Source organism: Lycium barbarum, chromosome 5, assembly GCF_019175385.1.
Source record: "Lycium barbarum isolate Lr01 chromosome 5, ASM1917538v2, whole genome shotgun sequence".
Taxonomy (NCBI): Eukaryota; Viridiplantae; Streptophyta; class Magnoliopsida; order Solanales; family Solanaceae; genus Lycium; species Lycium barbarum.
In genome coordinates, this window is record NC_083341.1 from 140,484,839 (window position 1) to 140,502,985 (window position 18,147).

The following is an 18,147-nucleotide window of genomic DNA, read 5'->3' on the forward strand; positions in this document are numbered from 1 at the left end:
GTATTTAATCAAATGTATATCGACATAGAATCAGAATTGGTCGAAAGTAAATCTAACAACAATGCACAATCCATTAGCTGGTAGACATAACTGTCAATGTTGAGTTACAAAACTAGAAACTGAACGAATTCTCGATAGATCTTGTATGATTTTAACACTAAAAATCAATAAATTTCAATGGAGTAATGTTCTCAACAAATCTGCTAGCATGACTTAACAGAAAACCTTTAGGGAAGGCCAAAGAAGCTGGGGCACTAAGAAGGCTCGCAGTTGCTAAAACATCTGCAAACTTTATCTTGTCAATCCTTTCTTCTTCAAGCAAGGCAATCTTCTCCAAATTGGGACTAAGGTTGAATTTCTTGAAAACCTTTTTAACCACATCATATACTACCAGCTTTTCATATTTTGGGAAGGAAAAAACCAGCTTTCCCAGCAATGCAGTTAGCATTATCTTCAACTTACCAAGACAAAACATTACCGGGGTTGAAACAATCCCAAACTTCTCCTCTCTGATGTTGAAGTAGTTGATAGGATGGAATGAATCAGTCCAATAAAGTGCCCCATGGAGGTAAATACATCCCCTAAATGAAACATTGGGAGAAGAATTTTCAGGGATTATTTCTCTCCAAGAATTGGTTCCTAGAGTTAGAATCTTGATCGTTGGACGATTTTTGTAGTAAAACACATGAAGCAATTTGTATTTTTCCGCGATCGTATCAAATCCCAAAAACAATCTAGGACCCCACCTGTATTGATATATCAGAGAGAATGGCAAAGCTTTTATCTCCCCTGTGGTGACATTGTATAAGTAAACTTGATCAACTTCATTGAATTTTACACAAACAAGGCCATTGCAATGATTTGAACAGGTAATCATGTTTGATCTTGTGTCGGAATGATAATGATGAGGCGCGAGTTGTAAAGAAAATCCCTCTAATTGTGACTGTGTTGCAGAAGTAGTCGCCGAATACTTATGAAGAGGAGGTGTTTCCAGTTCAAACAAAAGGTGGATGGCTGACCTGCGGGCTTGAGAACGAGCATTGTGCGACTTGACAAAATTTGGATCTCGTATCAAAGCGTTCCAAGCTTTAGAAACACACTTGAATCGCATGAGAGACTTGGCCGGAAGAAATATTAGAATCTTCATTACTATGTCGTCTCCAAAACCATGCTTCTCATCCGTCCTTCGACATCTTTTTTGAATCCTTTCTGTTGTGCCTCTATATCTAAAGGGCAAGGGCGACCGCTTTTTTGTGGTAGTAATTGCGAATTTATTGAGGGTTCCTTCCATGTTATTGCTACTAAGAAGCCTCAAGCTATGCCTCCCTTTAGTTCTACAAGCATAACAAAGATGGACAAAAGAGAAAACAAGAGGAAATTAACCTAGTAGTAGATTAATTAATAATTGTAGTATTGCCATAAAAGTAAAATACTTCATATCACAGGTCTCTCCGTTTTTGGTTAGTAATAAATGAAGTTAGAAATATATGAACTTCCGAACCAGTAGGGTTTTAGCCTAAGTTTTCAATATTTGAGTTGGATTCCTAATATCTTTAAATAGTAGGAATATATGGTTGGGGGGGGGGGGGGGAGCCAAATAAAATATTGTCATCAATGTTCATTGGCATTTTGAGTTCAATTAAAAGATGTATTATCTGGATAGTATATTGAAGTGATATCACACGTGTAGCACGTGCCCCTAGCTTCCTATCGCAAACTGAGGATTCTTAATTTTAAAAAGCTAAAACATAACCATGTAATAGTACAAAAAGGAATAAAATTATAATGGACAAAAAGAAAAAGATAAAGACATTACTATAAACTTATAACAAGATGTCTACAACAGCAGATTAAAAAAAAAAAGAGTTACGAAAACTTCTGTTTTATGAAAATATTAAACAATCCAAACCAAATAAGCTCAGTTTGGTTCACTTTTTTATGGTTCAATTTTGAATTAACGGTTTAACCATTTCAGATTCTCAGTTCGAGCTTATAAGTTGGGCATCTTTTTCGTTAAAAATTCGACGTCCAAATAAAATATTCATATCAAATTGCAATAAAAGTTCTTCATTCCAAATTTCAACTCCATCCATTAACGTCTGAAATTTGGTAATTCTAACAAATGCAAACCATTGTTAGAAGAAATGGTATCACAAGAAGAAAAAAGAAAAGCAGAGTTGTAATAAATTACAATCCATAAATTGGTACACATGCCTAGCAATTGATCTTTACTTCAAAACAAGAAATTAAACAAATTCTCAATTTCTCTTCAAACTAAAAATCTTCAATAAAATTTAATGGCATAATGTTCTCAACAAAACTGCTAGCATGACTTAACAGAAAACAATCAGGGAATGCCAAAGAAGTTGGGGCACTAATTAGCTCATTGTTGCTAAAACTTGTGCAATCTTTGTCTTGTCAATCCTTTCTGCTTCAAGCAAGGTAACCTTCTCCAATTTGCGAATAGAGTTAAAATTGTTAAAAACCTTTGTAACTTCATCGTATACCGAATAGACTTTATCTCCCCTCCTATAGAAGTCGAACCAACTCAAAACCAGCTTTCCCTGCAACGCAGTTTGCGTTTTGCTCAGCTCATCGAAACCATAATTCTTTGTTCGTAGCCGTGAAAGTGTCCCAAACTTCTCCTCTCCGAAGTCGAAGTAGTCGATATCACAGTATAAATCAGTCCAATAAAGTACTCCGTTGAGGAAAATACAATTACCCCTAGAAGAAAAATTTGTAGACGAGTTTTTTTCAGGTATTTCTCTCCAAGAGTTGGTTCCTAGAGTTAGAATCTTGATTACTTGGTCGATCATTGCTGAAAACTAAAACATGAAGCAATTTGTGTTTTTCCGTGACCAGATCAAATCCCAGAAACAATTTAGGAGTGTATGGGAATTGAATACACGACTATCCGGGCTGCTCTGCAGAGAGAATGGTAAAGCTTTCATCTCCCCTGTGGTGACATTGTATAGGTAAGCTTGAGTATCTTTATCGTTATAAACACAAACAAGGCCGTTGCAATAATTTGAACATATAACCCATCTCTGATCTTGTGTCGGAACAATAATGATGAGGCGCGAGTTGTAAAGATAATCCCTCTGGTTGTGGTGTTGGGATCAAAGTGGTCGCCTTAGTAGCAGGAGGAAGTATTTCTAGTTGAAACAACAGGACGGTTGCAGAGGGACGGGTTCGAGAACGTGCATTGTGGGACTTGACAAAGTCTGGATGTTGTATCAAAGCGTTCCAAGTTTTAGAAACACACTTGAATCGCATTAGAGACTTGGGTGGAAGCACTATTAGTAACTCCGTCGTCCTTCGACATCTTTTTTGAATACTTTAGAGGGCGAGCGGCCGCTCCTTTGTGGTAGCAATTGCAAATTCACTGAGGGATCCTTCCATGTTGGTGCTACTGAGAAGCCTCAAACTATGCCTCTTTATAAAGGAAAAACGAAAACAAGAGGAAATTAACCTAAGTACATTAATAATTGTAGTCATAAAAGATCAAAATTTGATCTTCAAATTATTTTTAAAAAAAAGTAGCAAGCAGTGGAGTATTTTTCTTATACGTGAAATTAACCCCCAACAGTAAGAGACAAGAATAACCTAAATTTGAATATCTATATGAAGATCATTTTCTCTTAGATGTGAAAAAAACGACCCCTCACAAGAAAAAAACAACAATTACCTAAATTTGAACTAGATTACCACATTCCTGCACCTGATCATAACCACTACAGATCCTTTTACCAGTATGGTTGTTGGACCTATTGAATCTTGTTCTAGGCGTACTCTTGTCAACTGAGGTGAGCCAATCATATATGTTCGTGGTCAGAGACGGATCCAGAATTTCAAGCTTGGGGTTCCCAATAAAATTAATTAATATGCATTAATAATCAGACAAAAAATGAGTACTGAAACTCTGTATATATCTAAAAAGTAAAGCAATAAACCACTTAAACACATTATATTAAAATAAACATTACCATTACAATTGTACTCAACGACTTGTCATGCTTTGAAAAGGATCAATTATCACATCATTAGATACACTTTCAAATATTTCATCCTTAAATAACAAACTGAACAATCATTAAAAAAATCATCACCAATTGTGCTACGAAAGTCATTTTTAATATACTCCATCGAAGAAAAAGCTATTTTCACCGTTATAGCCGCGACATGTAATATTAAACTCAGCTTCACAAGCAAATAAACAAGTCTCCAAGTCTTGTGCAAATTTGTTTTAACCAATGTTTCTGAAAGATTGCCAAGGGTCTCCCAAAAACAATCTCTCTACCTTTCCCAAGGGAGAGATAAGGTCTGCGTACACAGTACCTCCCCAGACCCCACTTATAGAATTATACTGGGTATGTTGTTGTAACGTCTCTGAAATATCTCCAAGTATTTTCAAGTTAAAGAAATTATTGCCCACTTATCTCACATAATCAATATAGTTGTCAAACTCAACTGAACATGAAGGAGAATTTGAAGTGGTTTGAGGCTTGAAAAATTTCGTGGTCACACCACTCTCGCTCTTCACAATTTCAACCTATTTAAATACAAAAATTAAATAAATAACTAGAACCCAAATCCCAACAAATGCTATACTACAATTTTTTTAATTATGGCATAAGGCAAAGTTTGCCGGTAAGGCAGACATTTTGCAAAGCCTTGTCTTGCGATTTTTTTTTTTTTGCTGAGCGGGGGTTCAAACCTAGAATCTCGGATATTTTCAACTACCTTTTTAAGTGAAAGACAAAAATTAAAGACCACCTCAAAAGAAGGGTAATCCGCACAAAAAAATGAAATAAGTATCTAGAACCCAATAAAAAATATAAGTAAAAATCCTTATTTAACAAAACATATCGATGAATAAGTGTAAGCTATTTGGAGACAAATATACAATATAATCTATCTATATCTATACTATATTAAAAGCATGAATATAAATGTTAGTTGACCAAAATATCCTTCAAATATTGAACGACTTTTACACCCTTCAAAATATAAAATACTAGCAAATAATGCGCTATTAGATAAAATTATAATATTACAAGCTTTTCCTAATAAAATCATTTTCTAGGACTTCTAATATCAATCAAATTCAAACGTTACTAATATTGTATCCTAATTACTCTTAAGTTCCAAAAGATACAAATTCACGTGGAGAAGATACTGGACAACTTATCCTAAGAGATACTTATAAATTAAATTTGCTAAAGAAAAACATTTATATCTTAGAGTACAGTAGATCTGTAGTAACCAAGATTCCATAACACTTAAAAGTCAAACACAAATAATTATGAAACGCAAGAGGGATAAATAATAAATTTGTAAGTTTATCTTTGTAAATGCATCCCATGTTGAGTAAAATGATAACTACAATAGTCTCTAAGAATTCAAAAATTACAAACAAAAATTAATTTGCTAGCGAATCACTAATTTGACTACTATTTTATTCATAATATATTGTTTTTTTTTTCAAGCTGTCTATCGGTTAAAAAAAAAAGTATTTTGTAATATAAGATCCCATAATTAGAAAGTCAGAGAACTCATATTTTAAGGTTCTAACAATATCTAATTATATTAAATGTAGATATTAGATGATCACACCACATGCAAGTACAACCTAAATTTTTTATATAAATAATAGTTATCATAAAAGCATTATTAAAAATATTGGTTGACCAAAATAGCTTTAAAATAATGAAACCCTTACTATCACTACTAACGTTTATAATTACTAATCTTATTTCTATTGAACTGCCTGACAGAATATCTATTGTATTAACGATACCTATTACAAAATAACGGTTACTACTAAGTACTAACATTACTAATTACTAACTCTATTTTTATTAAACTACTCTTAATATTATTACTAACGTTACGTTACTAATTACTACTCATAAAGAATCCTATCGTTATTCTATTACAAGGTTACAGCCGTATGGCTATATTAAGGTCAATTGTGTACATGATTACGAGTACATAAAAGTAAACTAAGATAACCATCACAAATAAGTTAAAATATAATATTAGAAAAGGAAATTTGATAATACTGGGTAGGGGTGTACAAAGTAAACCGACAAACCGCACCAAATCGATAAATCGAGTCAAACCGAGAAAAAAACCCGACTAGTGGTTTTGGTTTGACTTGGTTTGGTGTTGAAAAAAAAAACCCGACCATAATTGGTTTGGTTTGGTTTGGTTTTAGCTAAAAAAAGTCAAACCGAACCAAACCAACCCGACATTACATTTATTCAATTTTTAAAATATTAATTTGTAATGTAATTTATAAATATTTCTTAAATTTTTTCGTAGCTTTAAATCTATTATCATATTATTAAAGCTTGAACTTAGAATTTTGAATGCGAATAATTTTTATATCCTATGGATGTTAGTAACTCATATAAGTCTAAACCAAAACCAAGTCAACACTAATACTAACAAAAGAAATTCAATTTAGCACTAGGAATTAGGGCTGTTCAAAACCGAACCGCCACCGATAACTCAACCGTAAAATTGGCTTATTGGCTTATTAGTAGTGGGCTATCGGATTAGCGGTTGGGGAATGGATTAAAATTTTGTAGTTAACGGCTTATCGGTGCGGGGGCGGATTACATAATTTTCTTATTGGGCAAACCGTTAACCCGTTAAGAATTTATCATATTTATATTTTTACCCCTAAACATATAAAATATGTATTGTAAACCTAAAACACTAAAATCTAAAGCTAAAGAACTAAAGTGAAAAGTCTGAACCATCAGTAATTATCTTCGGTAAACTCTTCCATTAACCATAAATTATTATTATTATTATTATTATCCATTATCCATAAATTATTATTATTATTATTATTATTATTATTATTATTATTATTATTTTGTGTTGGAAGTTACTATTGCAATAATTGTGGTTCCAGAGAAAGGTGGTGAAGTGATCACCATCGGAAGGGTTGAGATTAAACTTGTGAATTCTTAACTGTTAAGTCCTGCCCTGTGGCTATGGGGCTTAATTGACTTCCTAGTTGTTAAATTATGAATAAAACGTTTGTCTTTCAAGGCAAAAAAAAAAAAAAATAGCAATTACGTAATTTAACCGATACACCGCCCAATAACCGTTCGATAATTGCTAACCCGATACCGAACCAACCGATATCTTATCGGTTGGCTAGCGGATTAGTAATTTTAAAAACCGATAACCGTTAAGCCAAACCGTTAAGCGTAGTTATCCGCCCAATCCGCCCGATAAGCAGCCCTACTAGGAATGACAATAATGTTGGATATTTATTCTTTAGTTTTGCATAATTGGTTTAGAGGGTGAAAATACATAACTTAAGTTTTTTTTTCTTGTCATGTAAATAATACTTATTAGCCGTACTTATTTTAGTATGACTTAGTATTTTTAGATTATGGTCATTTTCTTTATGGTTTATTAATTAGCAATATTTATTTTAACCGATTTTATTATCTTTTGTTAAATATTTTAATACAACGTCATCACTCTTCTCACATTTTGTGTTATTTTCTTATGAAACACCTTAATTACATAGTTGTATCTTACTAGGACTAAAGAAATATTTGAAGTAAAAGTTATATGTTTTGTATCAAGAATATTCCGGAAAAAAAAAACCCGAATAACCCGAGAAAACCGAATAACCCGAGACAACCCGAATCTTATTGGTTTGGTTTGGTGTATAAATTTAAAAACCTGACGCAATTAGTTTGGTTTGGTGTTTAAAAAATCTGAACCAATCCGGTCCATGTACACCCCTAATACTGGGAGCACCTATGGCGAAGCATTAAATAATTGAAATAGTTATCATCATCATCAAAACATGAATCTACGAGGCAATTTATTGATTGACTGTATATGTACGGGTAGTTATTAATTGAATGAACATTAACGTGTGACTCTTAACGTACAACGTACCTTCATAGAGACTAGTATAAGAAATAAGAGGGAAAAATATGTAGAAGAACAGTGAAGAAGTTGAAGAACCTGGCAGTAGAGCAATGTGGTCTCCCTTTTTTAGAACCCTAAGTTTCTTGTTTCTCTCTTTTTTTGTTTCAACCTGATTTGAAAAATTGGATTTGGGTAAAGGTATTAGGAGTATTTTGTTTTGCTGGCCTCTTTTAGTGGACTTTGTTACTCCCTAGTTCATATGATATAGTTTGACTTGACACTAAGTTTAAGAAAAAAGAGAACACTTTTGAAACCTGTGATCTAAAATAAATCCTAGATAATTATGTAGCTGTAAATCATTTCATCAAAGGGCAAAAGAGAAAGTTTCAAGTTAAATTATTTATAAGTATAAAAATGTATCATTATTTTTGGGACAAACTAAAAAGGAAAGTGTATTATTTTGTTAAGACAAAACGAGAAGAAGTTACAAATAGTCTTAAACGAGAAGAAGTTACAAATAGTCTTAGGGGAATCGAACCCATGTCATGCACGAGCAGAGCTTCAGCTGGGTTTCAGTACCGCTGAATCAATAATCGACTATGGTACTGGGTTCCTATCGTTAAATTTCTTTGTAGGTTTAATAGATTTTTCAATACAATTACAGGGTTTACGAAAACGTTTTGTGGGTTCACGGCAACCCCCGAGTGGTAGATCCGCCACGAATCGTGGTGACGTTTTTACTTGGTGAATTGTTTTTTTGACTTCTCCTACTTTGATTATGTTATTATGAGATGATAGTTATTATGTAATGGTATGGAGCGGTTCTTCTTTAAATGGACTTTAAGTAGCATGAATCTATATAAATATATTGAATCCGTGGATTTCTGATATCAAATGATTAAACCAAAGAGAGAGGAAAAAAAATAACAAGATTACCACACGTTAAAAAGGAAAATTTGAAAGAAGTTTGGCATTCAAAGAGAGTGTCAATCGTGAGATTTGCACAAGTAGGATCTTTTAGAGCAAAGTTTTGACGAGGTTAAGAAAAGTTTTACAACAATAGATCCGCCAGCGTTATAAATTAATGATCAAAACTGGTCTTGTCATAAAAACTTCCATATTACCAAATTTTGGCCACAAACCCCAACAGACTTGAAATTGATGGGCAAAACTTGCCTTATAACAAATCATGACGGATCACCGGTGTTGCCAAATCCTGATGGATCGCCGAAATTTCAACCACAAATCTTAATAAATCAGCAGAGTTAGGTCACAAAATCCTAACGGATTATCACAACTTGTTCTTTAATTTTCTTCAATCAAACCAAATTCAAATCGTTCAGGATCGACAATATAAGCCCAACGGAATATTACTCAATTATTCTAACCACAAATAAGCAACACGTAATAATTTTCTACAATCTAAGATTTTTTACATTGTAGATCTGGATCTCCAGAGCAAAAAATATACATAAACAATAAGTCTAGTGGAGGCATCATTTATAATGATATTCTGTTAGTACAGTTATGAGTGACTTAATTTCATCATTAATGGTGATAATATATCATAAACATTCTTGAGGATTGGACCAAAAATATTCCTCTTCTTTTGGTTTTCCTGGAATCACAACTCTTTTAGCTGGATTTCCCACTCGATTTTTATGACATTCCTTCACTAAAATTGCAAACTCTTGCCAACTTAGAGCTCCTCTTCTATACTTGTCAATCAATTTCACTAGAAGCTTTCTGTTGGGCTTAATAGTTTTTTGAAATCCCATATATCTGAAAATGTCAAACAATAGATAACATTATTATAGAACAAAATAGAATTTAATCGTACAAGTGTACACACAGGGATAATATCAGATGATGACATGTTAAAATCAATACGTTAGAGACTTAGAGTGTGTTTGAATCTGTACTAATCTAGCAAAACTTGGTAACTTGAGCATTATAAACACTAACAAAATGGTTCCCTGGTACCTTATAATAAGATATCCCATTTTACCAAAACAAAAAGAATAACTGCTACAACAGGTTAAGGTATACTAGTATTAGATTTTTTTTATTTATAAATCATATCAAAAGGTGCTAATGGATAATGTCTTTCTAGTAGACTCCCAGCCAGTAAACATTCAAATTAATATTTGTATTCCCTCCGTCTTAAAATATTTGTTGCATTTTTCATTTACTCTTATTATATTTGATGTAATCTCTCCTCAATAAATATCTACTCCATTAATGATGAGAACGTCTTAAATATTGCTAATTAATATAAGGGTAAAATGGGAAAAAGTTACTTAAATTTGTCTTGATTAAATAAAACGATAAATATTTTGAGACGAGTATTTTTAGTAAGGACGACTAATTCATTACTCCCTCCGTCCCATATTACTTGGCCACATTACTAAAAATATATGTCTCAAATTACTTATTCATTTACAAACCAAGATAAAATTAATGAAATTTTTCCCATCTTGCCCTTAGTATTAAATGTTCTTGAAAATATTCAATATTGATTAGAATGTATTTATTGGAGAGAGATAGGGTAAGGTAATAAAATACATCTTGGTTAAAATGTATTTATTGGACAGAGATGGGGGTAAGGTGGTAAAATACATCTTTTATTTATGATCTTTTAAGGGACATGCAAAATGGAAAGTGATCAAGTAATATGGGACGGAGGAAATAATAAAGGAACTCATAATTAATGGGTTAAAGACCATATATATCAACCGATGTAAAGCACCTTTTACTAAGATTAATATAGTTATATCTTAAACCAATAGCAATACCATGATGAACCAAAAAGTCTCTAGGACCTATTGTTATTGATGAACCAAAAAGTCTCTAGGACCTATTGTTAAAAATAATGAAATGTTTTCATTAACAAACATTTGACCAGCACTCGGCAGCCAAATGCTTCACTCGCATTGAATATCAGGACATTCTTTGAAGATAAAAAACTATCATTGGGATCGTGAAAAATGTTTTACTAGTTTTTGTACACTATCGTTGGTGTATATAAGTTGAGTTCTTTTAGAATATAATAACTAATTAAAAAGACTTTTAAGTACTAAAAGAAGAAAATGAGTGATATGTACCTTCTATGTCCTTCAACAACATGGGCCATATTTCCACCATAGGTAGGGAAAAATATATCTGAACTAACTGATACAATATAGTCCACTGCTGCCATTTGAGTGGAATGATTTTTGAAGGCCAAAAATTCAGTGGATGGCAACAGATTTTCTTTCCTTACCTATTAAAAAAAAGGGACACAATTAAACATAACCACATTCTAAAGCAAAGTTAACTTTTCTTAAATTAAACAAAAAGGTAATTTGGGCATTGACATTTTATAGGTTTTCTACACCATTAAATAAAATTGACCAACAACAAAATATAGATTTTCAATCAAAGCACACATTTTGTAGTACAGTACAATCAAATTATGGCTTTATTGAACTTCTTAAACCACGCTTTCGAGAATTGCTTCAATCCACGCATGGATAAAATACTTAGAAGAAGAAAAGACGACACGAAGAATGGTTGGCTGCAAGATTACAGACAAAAAACAAGTTATATTTAGGAGGAAATTGGAGTCTATCATGAAACATTAACATGTAAGCAATAAGAGATCGATGCTTTCAATAACTCATTATTTGTCGAAGAGGCTTTTAGGTTAAGTATTGACGTTAAAATAAAGTGTGAATTTGCTAATTGCTATAACCGATAACTAGTTAAATTGCACTGATCAGCGTATATAAAGAATATATTACTAACCAAATTTGGAAAAGCCTCTTGCAAAATTGCCAATCTTCTATCTCCCCCATAAGTATCTCCAGCAGCAACATAAATTTGAGTGTTAGGATGAATATTCAAAGCCTTCAATATTAATGCAGTTTCTTCAGGAGTTAAAGGACAAGATCCAGCTAATCTTTCTGCTGTGGAATTGGGGTGCTTATTTTTCCACCAAGAAATGTTATCTCTAAAATTATAACAAATAACAAGATTAGTAATTAAGCAGGCATTTGGATAATGTTTGGTCGAAGTTGAAAAAAGTATTTGAAAATAAAGACGAAAAAAAGAGTATTCGGAAGTCAAGTTGTGTTGAGGGGAATTAAGATCCCGTGTTTCATCACGCCGAAATGATCCGAACTCAGTATTTTTTACGTGGAGCGTAGAATTTTATGTGGGAAATACACAAAAAATTTAACAAATCTAGATAAGAACTCATAATTATAAAAGTACAATGAGTTCAGTGATAATTAAAATCTTAAAGGTAGAACCCGTCAAATTAAAATTCTGGATCATCTCTGATTGTGTTTGGACATGAATTTCACTTGAAAAAAAAAAAATTGAGATACATGAACAAAAAACAAATTCACTTGAAATACTTCTCAAAAATCCTTTCAATATTTTACTAGCATTTCAAGTACTGAATCTCAGTATTTTCAATTATTGGAGGTCAATCAACTATTCACAAATACCGAGCTTCAATATTTGAAAATAATGGAACATCATTTATTACCAAGGGCATACAACAACAATAACCACACTTCAGTCCCTAAAAAGTTGGAGTCATGAAAGCCTACTTTTGTAAGAAAAGTTATAGATAAATGCTATTACCAAATAGGGCATAGAATTTGAAATTTCTTTTCTTTTCAAAATTGAAATTGCAACTATGAATTAACACTTTTACCTCATCTTTTGCAAATATAGTGCTTCATGTGGAGTAACACCTTCATTACAACCTGTGAAGGCTAGGATATCTTTCTCATATCTAAGATGAAGAGCTAATATTGGACCTCTTTGCCTTAATAAATCCACTATCTTTTCTCCCAATTTGTTTATTGGAGACACAAATCTCATGGCATCATAGTTCACTCGACAACGCAATTTTTGCACTTGTATAGGAAGCTCATTATTAGCAAGCCTAAAATCACTTTTGGTAAAGTTCAATACTTCATGCTTCTTCATAAGAGGTAGAACCTATAGAATAATTCACAATACATAAATAGTTAGTTTCTCTTTAGAGTTATATATCAAAAGAGACTCTATTTTATATATAGATAGTGGAAGAAAACTTTATACTATCAGGTCATCTAAAAGATATGATTATTTTCATTAAAAAACAAATTTGTGATCTTGAAAATAAGACAGGTTACTTGCTATAACAAGTTAATATAACCTGATGTGTCGAAATTGTTTGTAGCTTCGGCGGATATGTTAAACTCATAGAAAAAATAAAGTGTTTAAGCTCTATGCAGGGATGATGTAAAGGTCAGGTTACTTTAAAGATAATTTACTTGTAAATCTTTACGACCAGTATTAGTTGATAACATGGTATAAACAGTAACTAATCTGTTATCACAGGTTAAACTACACTGATAGTGTAAAAACCATATTTGCATTCCTCTATAATATATGGAATACATGTGATAAATACACAAATTTTACACTATCAATGCATATAAATTACATTTAGAATAATGTTTATTTAGTGAATAAGTGACACTCACTCTTTTGTGATAGAACTCCATCGTTGACCAACTACCAGGAGGAAAGGAAATACAATATTCCTTCTTCACATCATCTTTTAGACTTGAATGGATAGATATACACTCTCCACCTGCCATTTTTTTGGTGTATATGTAGTGACAAAAAATTTCATTATGTGAATCTGATATCTCAATACAACAACAACAACAACATACCCAGTTAGATCCCACAACGTGAGGTCTGGGGAGGGTAAAGTGTACGCAGACCTTACCCCCACCTTGGAAGGTAGGGAGGCTGTTTCCGAAAGACCCTCGGCTCAAAAGAAAATAAGGAAAACAAGGGAAACAACGGAAAAGAGTCAGATACGGACAAGCAAATCAAAACCATGTGAAAATGACAAATAGCAAGAGCAACGAAGTTATGATAAAACAACAAAGACAGACAAGACCAACACATAGAAATAGGATAAAAATACTCCTAATACGAGAAAGGAAACCTCGCGGCCCCTCACTAGCCTTCTACCCTGATACTCGACCTCCACCCCCTCCTATCACAGTCATGTCCTCAGTAAGCTAGAGTAACGCCATGTCTTGCCGAATCACCTCTCTCCAGGCCTTCTTTGGCCTACCCCTCCCTCTCTTCAGGCCCACCACTGCCATCCTCTCACACCTCATCACTGGCGCATCAGCGCATCTCCGCTGCACGTGGCCGAATCACCTCAATCTCCCTTCCTGCATCTTATCCACCACAGGGGCCACACCCACCTTATTCTGAATCACTTCATTCCGAATCATATCTCTCCTGGTATGCCCGCACATCCATCTCAGCATCCACATCTCAGCTACCTTCATCTTCTGGACATGCGTTTTCTTAACTGGCCAGCATTCCGTCCCATACAACATAGTCGGTCTAACCACCGCTTTGTAGAACTTTCCCTTTAGAATAGGCGGCACCTTCTTATCACACAACACCCCGATGCGAGCTTCCATTTCATCCATCCCGCTTCAATACGATGTGTGACATCGTCGTCAATCTCGCCAGTCCCTTGGATGATCGACCCCAGGTACTTGAAACTTTCTTTCTTCGGGATGACCTGAGTATCCAGCTGCACGTCCTCGTCCTGTACTTGACTCCCATTACTGAACTTGCACTCTACATACTTTGTCTTAGTCCTGCTCAACTTGAACCCCTTCGACTCCAGAGTCTGTCGCCAAACCTCCAGTCTCGCGTTAACACCGTTCCACGACTCGTCAATAAGCATAATGTCATCTGCAAACAATATGCACCACAGTACCTCTCCTTGAATGTGGCTTGTCAGAGCGTCCATTGCTACAGCAAACAGAAACGGTCTAAGCGCGGACCCCTGGTGTAGGCCCATCGTGACTGGAAAGTGTTCCGAGTCACCTCCAACCGTCCTCACCCGGGTTTTGGCTCCATCATACATGTCCTTAATCGCTCTAATGTATGCTACAGGAACACCTCTAGCTTCCAGACATCTCCACAGCACCTCTCTTGGGACTTTGTAGTAAGCCTTCTCAAGGTCGACAAACACCATGTGCAAGTCAGTCTTCTTATCCCTATGTGAATGGCTTCTGTAGTCGAACGCCCCGGCATGAATCCGAACTGGTTCTCCGAAATAGAAACTAACTTCCTCATCCTCGCTTCCACCACTCTCTCCCAAACTAACCCCTGTTGCAGTTCTGATATCTCAATGAATTTATGAAATAATCAAATAGCAAATAGGTACGTGAAAATATGTTTAGGAACCGATTCTTCACCTTTCATTTTCTTGTAGAATTGCAAAGGTAATTCCTTTATTATTCGAACCTCATCTTTCAATGAATTTATGAAATAATCGACATCAAACACGTCTTCAAATTCACTGCAATAGAAAACATGCATTTTTCAACAATCCTTTTGTCTTTTTAATTGAACAAACAGAACAATAACATATCAAAAGAACCAATATGATTCAAATAGAAATAGTTTGTGTTTTAACCTTTGATCTTTCCACAATGAGGTGCGATCAAATTTTGGAACTACAAGTGTAGCATTCATATACCTCGCAATCGCAACCATGTCACATATCTACAAACCATAAAGATATAAGTAGATTATAAAATAAATGTATGCATAAGCTTGCTCATATTACTGACTCAAACTCAAATAAATTACGGAGGAAAATTATAATAATTTACTAATTAACATAAAACTAATCAATTCATGGTGAATCTTTATAATGCGCGTATAATATTGTTGCATAAAACATAGTAGCAGTTACAGAACTCATTGCACTTGTTAAAGAAGGGAAAAGAGGTCACTTACTCCTGCTCTCATTTGATTGAGTCCACCATTTGTAGAGATCATTAAATATCCATTACTGTTATATTCGCCTGAGGGAAATTTAAGCTAAGTACATATAAAGTAAATAAATAATACAGTAATGAATTTAACTTTGCATAATTTTTTTAATCATTTCAGGTAACTATTCATAATCAATGTAATATAAGTTAAATCCAATAGTAGACTATGCGGTAAAACGTTACGTATTATATTGTGTCCATTTTTTTTCCCTTTTGTTAAGTATTTCTGCAATGCAAAGACTCTTTGCCTTTTTCTTCTCTCAACAAATTATGCATTAACACTAACGTGTAAACTAAAGTAATGTGAAAACTTTGAAAAAAAGTAAATAAATTTGTAAATGCAGATCAGAGACCATAACAAAAGGATGTTAATGATTTAATTCAGTGTACTTACTTTTGGGATGTAAACTTGTACCATGATGAGGATGATCCTTTGGGTTTGAAACTTCATGTTTCCATGTATGAACAAACAGTATTAATTTCACAATGCTGAATACAACCATGAATAATGTAACTAGTAGCCATAGCCTTGATATAGTTGCTCGAGTCTTAGCAGTCAAACCTTTTAGCTTTCCACGTTTTCTATTTCTAAACAACTTCAACTCCATTCTTAGCCAACTTCTTCTGATAAATAAAAGAAGAAAATGTATAAAGCATATGTTTTAGTACGCAAGAAAGAAAAAAAACTAATTGTTTCCATGAAAGAAACATGAACTAATTCAACTTATAGCACTTTGAAAGAAGAAAAAAAGCATCCATCCCCCACTTCCAAATAATAGTGAAGAGGGATTAGTATGTATAGTGGGTAGTAATTTGTTTTGTTAAAGGAACCAAAAAAAAATGAGAGAAAATGGTGGGGAAGAAAAGGGAGTTTTGGGGTATTCATAATTCAACATAGGATAGTTGTGATGTTATAGACATCTAATGCTACTAAACTTCTTTTCATGTTAATCCTTTGCTCATTTCAAATTCTAAAATGTCCATTAAAAAATTCTTACTAAAGTAAAAAAGGACGTAGCATAGTAACTTTGTTTTTATTGTTCTTTTTTAAAAGACAAATTTGTGTTAAATAAAAAAGACCAACCAAGGATTCTTGCACGCAAAGGTTAATTTTTTTCAAAGCTCTTTCGGAAGATTAGAAATTTTAGTATTTGGTTGGTCAGAAATATTACTTCTCCTCGATATATTTTTTATCAAGATTATATTTCAAATGATCTATATGTTCATCCAACTAAAAGTGAAAAGTGCTACAAATATCGTACATATTTTAATTACATTCCGGTTTGTGTAATACAAAGATTTGTTCCTTATTTGTTTCATCTGAAATGAAAAGCGTACGGTTTTCTTTGATTACTCTATCCTTTCTACACCATCTTGTCATCAACTTTAGTTAGTTTATATGACTCCATATAATTCTCATCAACCAAATACTCAAAACTACTTCCAAAAAGATTTTGAAAGCAGAAAACAGATTCTAAATGAAATGACCGGACATTATTTTCAAAATATAGCAAAAAAAGATAGATGGGTAAATCAATCAAATCTTTTATGCTATGTCAGCCAAAATAAATTAACTTTATTCGGAAATGAAGGAATGCAAGGAAGAAACCAATAGATGCATATGTGAACACGTTCATCCCTCTTGGATATGGCCATATGGGAACGATGTTCAAAATCTAATCAAAATAATCTCTACTTAATGAAATAAGTATACGAGTAACAAGATACAACCAAAGAGAGGATGACGTAGAGTAGAATAAACCTTTCTAGTGAGATTTTGATGCATCTCGAAATCCGAAAAGCAGCTTCTAAATGAGATGATCTCAGCTAGTATATAAAAATTAGTTGCTCACTCCCTCTTATGTTTTAAGTGTAAGCAATGTATGTGAACCTTTTCCCAAAAAGTATTGTGGCACATGGAAGCCATTTCTCCTCTTGAGCATTGTTAGGGTCAAGAACAAATACGAACACTTTGCTAACAACAAGAGTATCAACGGCTACAAGGTATAAAGGGCGGTAATTTTTGGAGTATTTCCATATTATAGAAGGGTCTATAAGTTTGTCCTTTCTCACAGTATAATTTATCAATATATCGCCCATCATAGTAACTCTTCTTTAGTATAGTGGAGGGAGCTCGGGACTTTCTTAACCTAAAAAATAACTTTTGGAATCAAACTAACCCTTTAAAAAAAAAATCCAAAAATCCAGAATCTGTGCGTGAAAGGACCAAACTGTAACTTCTTGAGTTTGGTTCTTTCTGTGCGTGAAAGAGGGTACTTTTTTTTTCTTTCTTTTTTTAAGCTATCAAAATCACGTTTTTTTCATACTTTGGGCAAAGATTAGTCATGTTTCAAAATCACGAAATATC

The 18,147-nt window shown here is 33.5% G+C and overlaps 2 protein-coding genes across 2 annotated transcripts; both read right to left on the reverse strand.

The window, feature by feature from the left end:
• Positions 1-49: 49 nt before the first annotated feature.
• LOC132642839 (F-box protein At2g23160-like) lies at positions 50-1,304 on the reverse strand. Its single transcript, XM_060359864.1, has one exon. The coding sequence runs from the start codon at positions 1,289-1,291 to the stop codon at positions 158-160; it is 1,134 nt and encodes a 377-aa protein (XP_060215847.1). The 5' UTR covers positions 1,292-1,304; the 3' UTR covers positions 50-157.
• Positions 1,305-9,461: 8,157 nt separating this feature from the next.
• Positions 9,462-16,387, reverse strand: LOC132639925 (rhamnogalacturonan I rhamnosyltransferase 1-like). The gene is made up of 9 exons (XM_060356309.1): positions 16,174-16,387; positions 15,742-15,809; positions 15,416-15,504; positions 15,195-15,298; positions 13,437-13,510; positions 12,617-12,906; positions 11,698-11,902; positions 11,016-11,173; positions 9,462-9,693 (listed from the first exon to the last, which is right to left on the reverse strand). Exons 1-9 carry the CDS (start codon positions 16,385-16,387, stop codon positions 9,477-9,479), a joined length of 1,419 nt encoding a protein of 472 aa, XP_060212292.1. The 3' UTR covers positions 9,462-9,476.
• Positions 16,388-18,147: the final 1,760 nt, after the last annotated feature.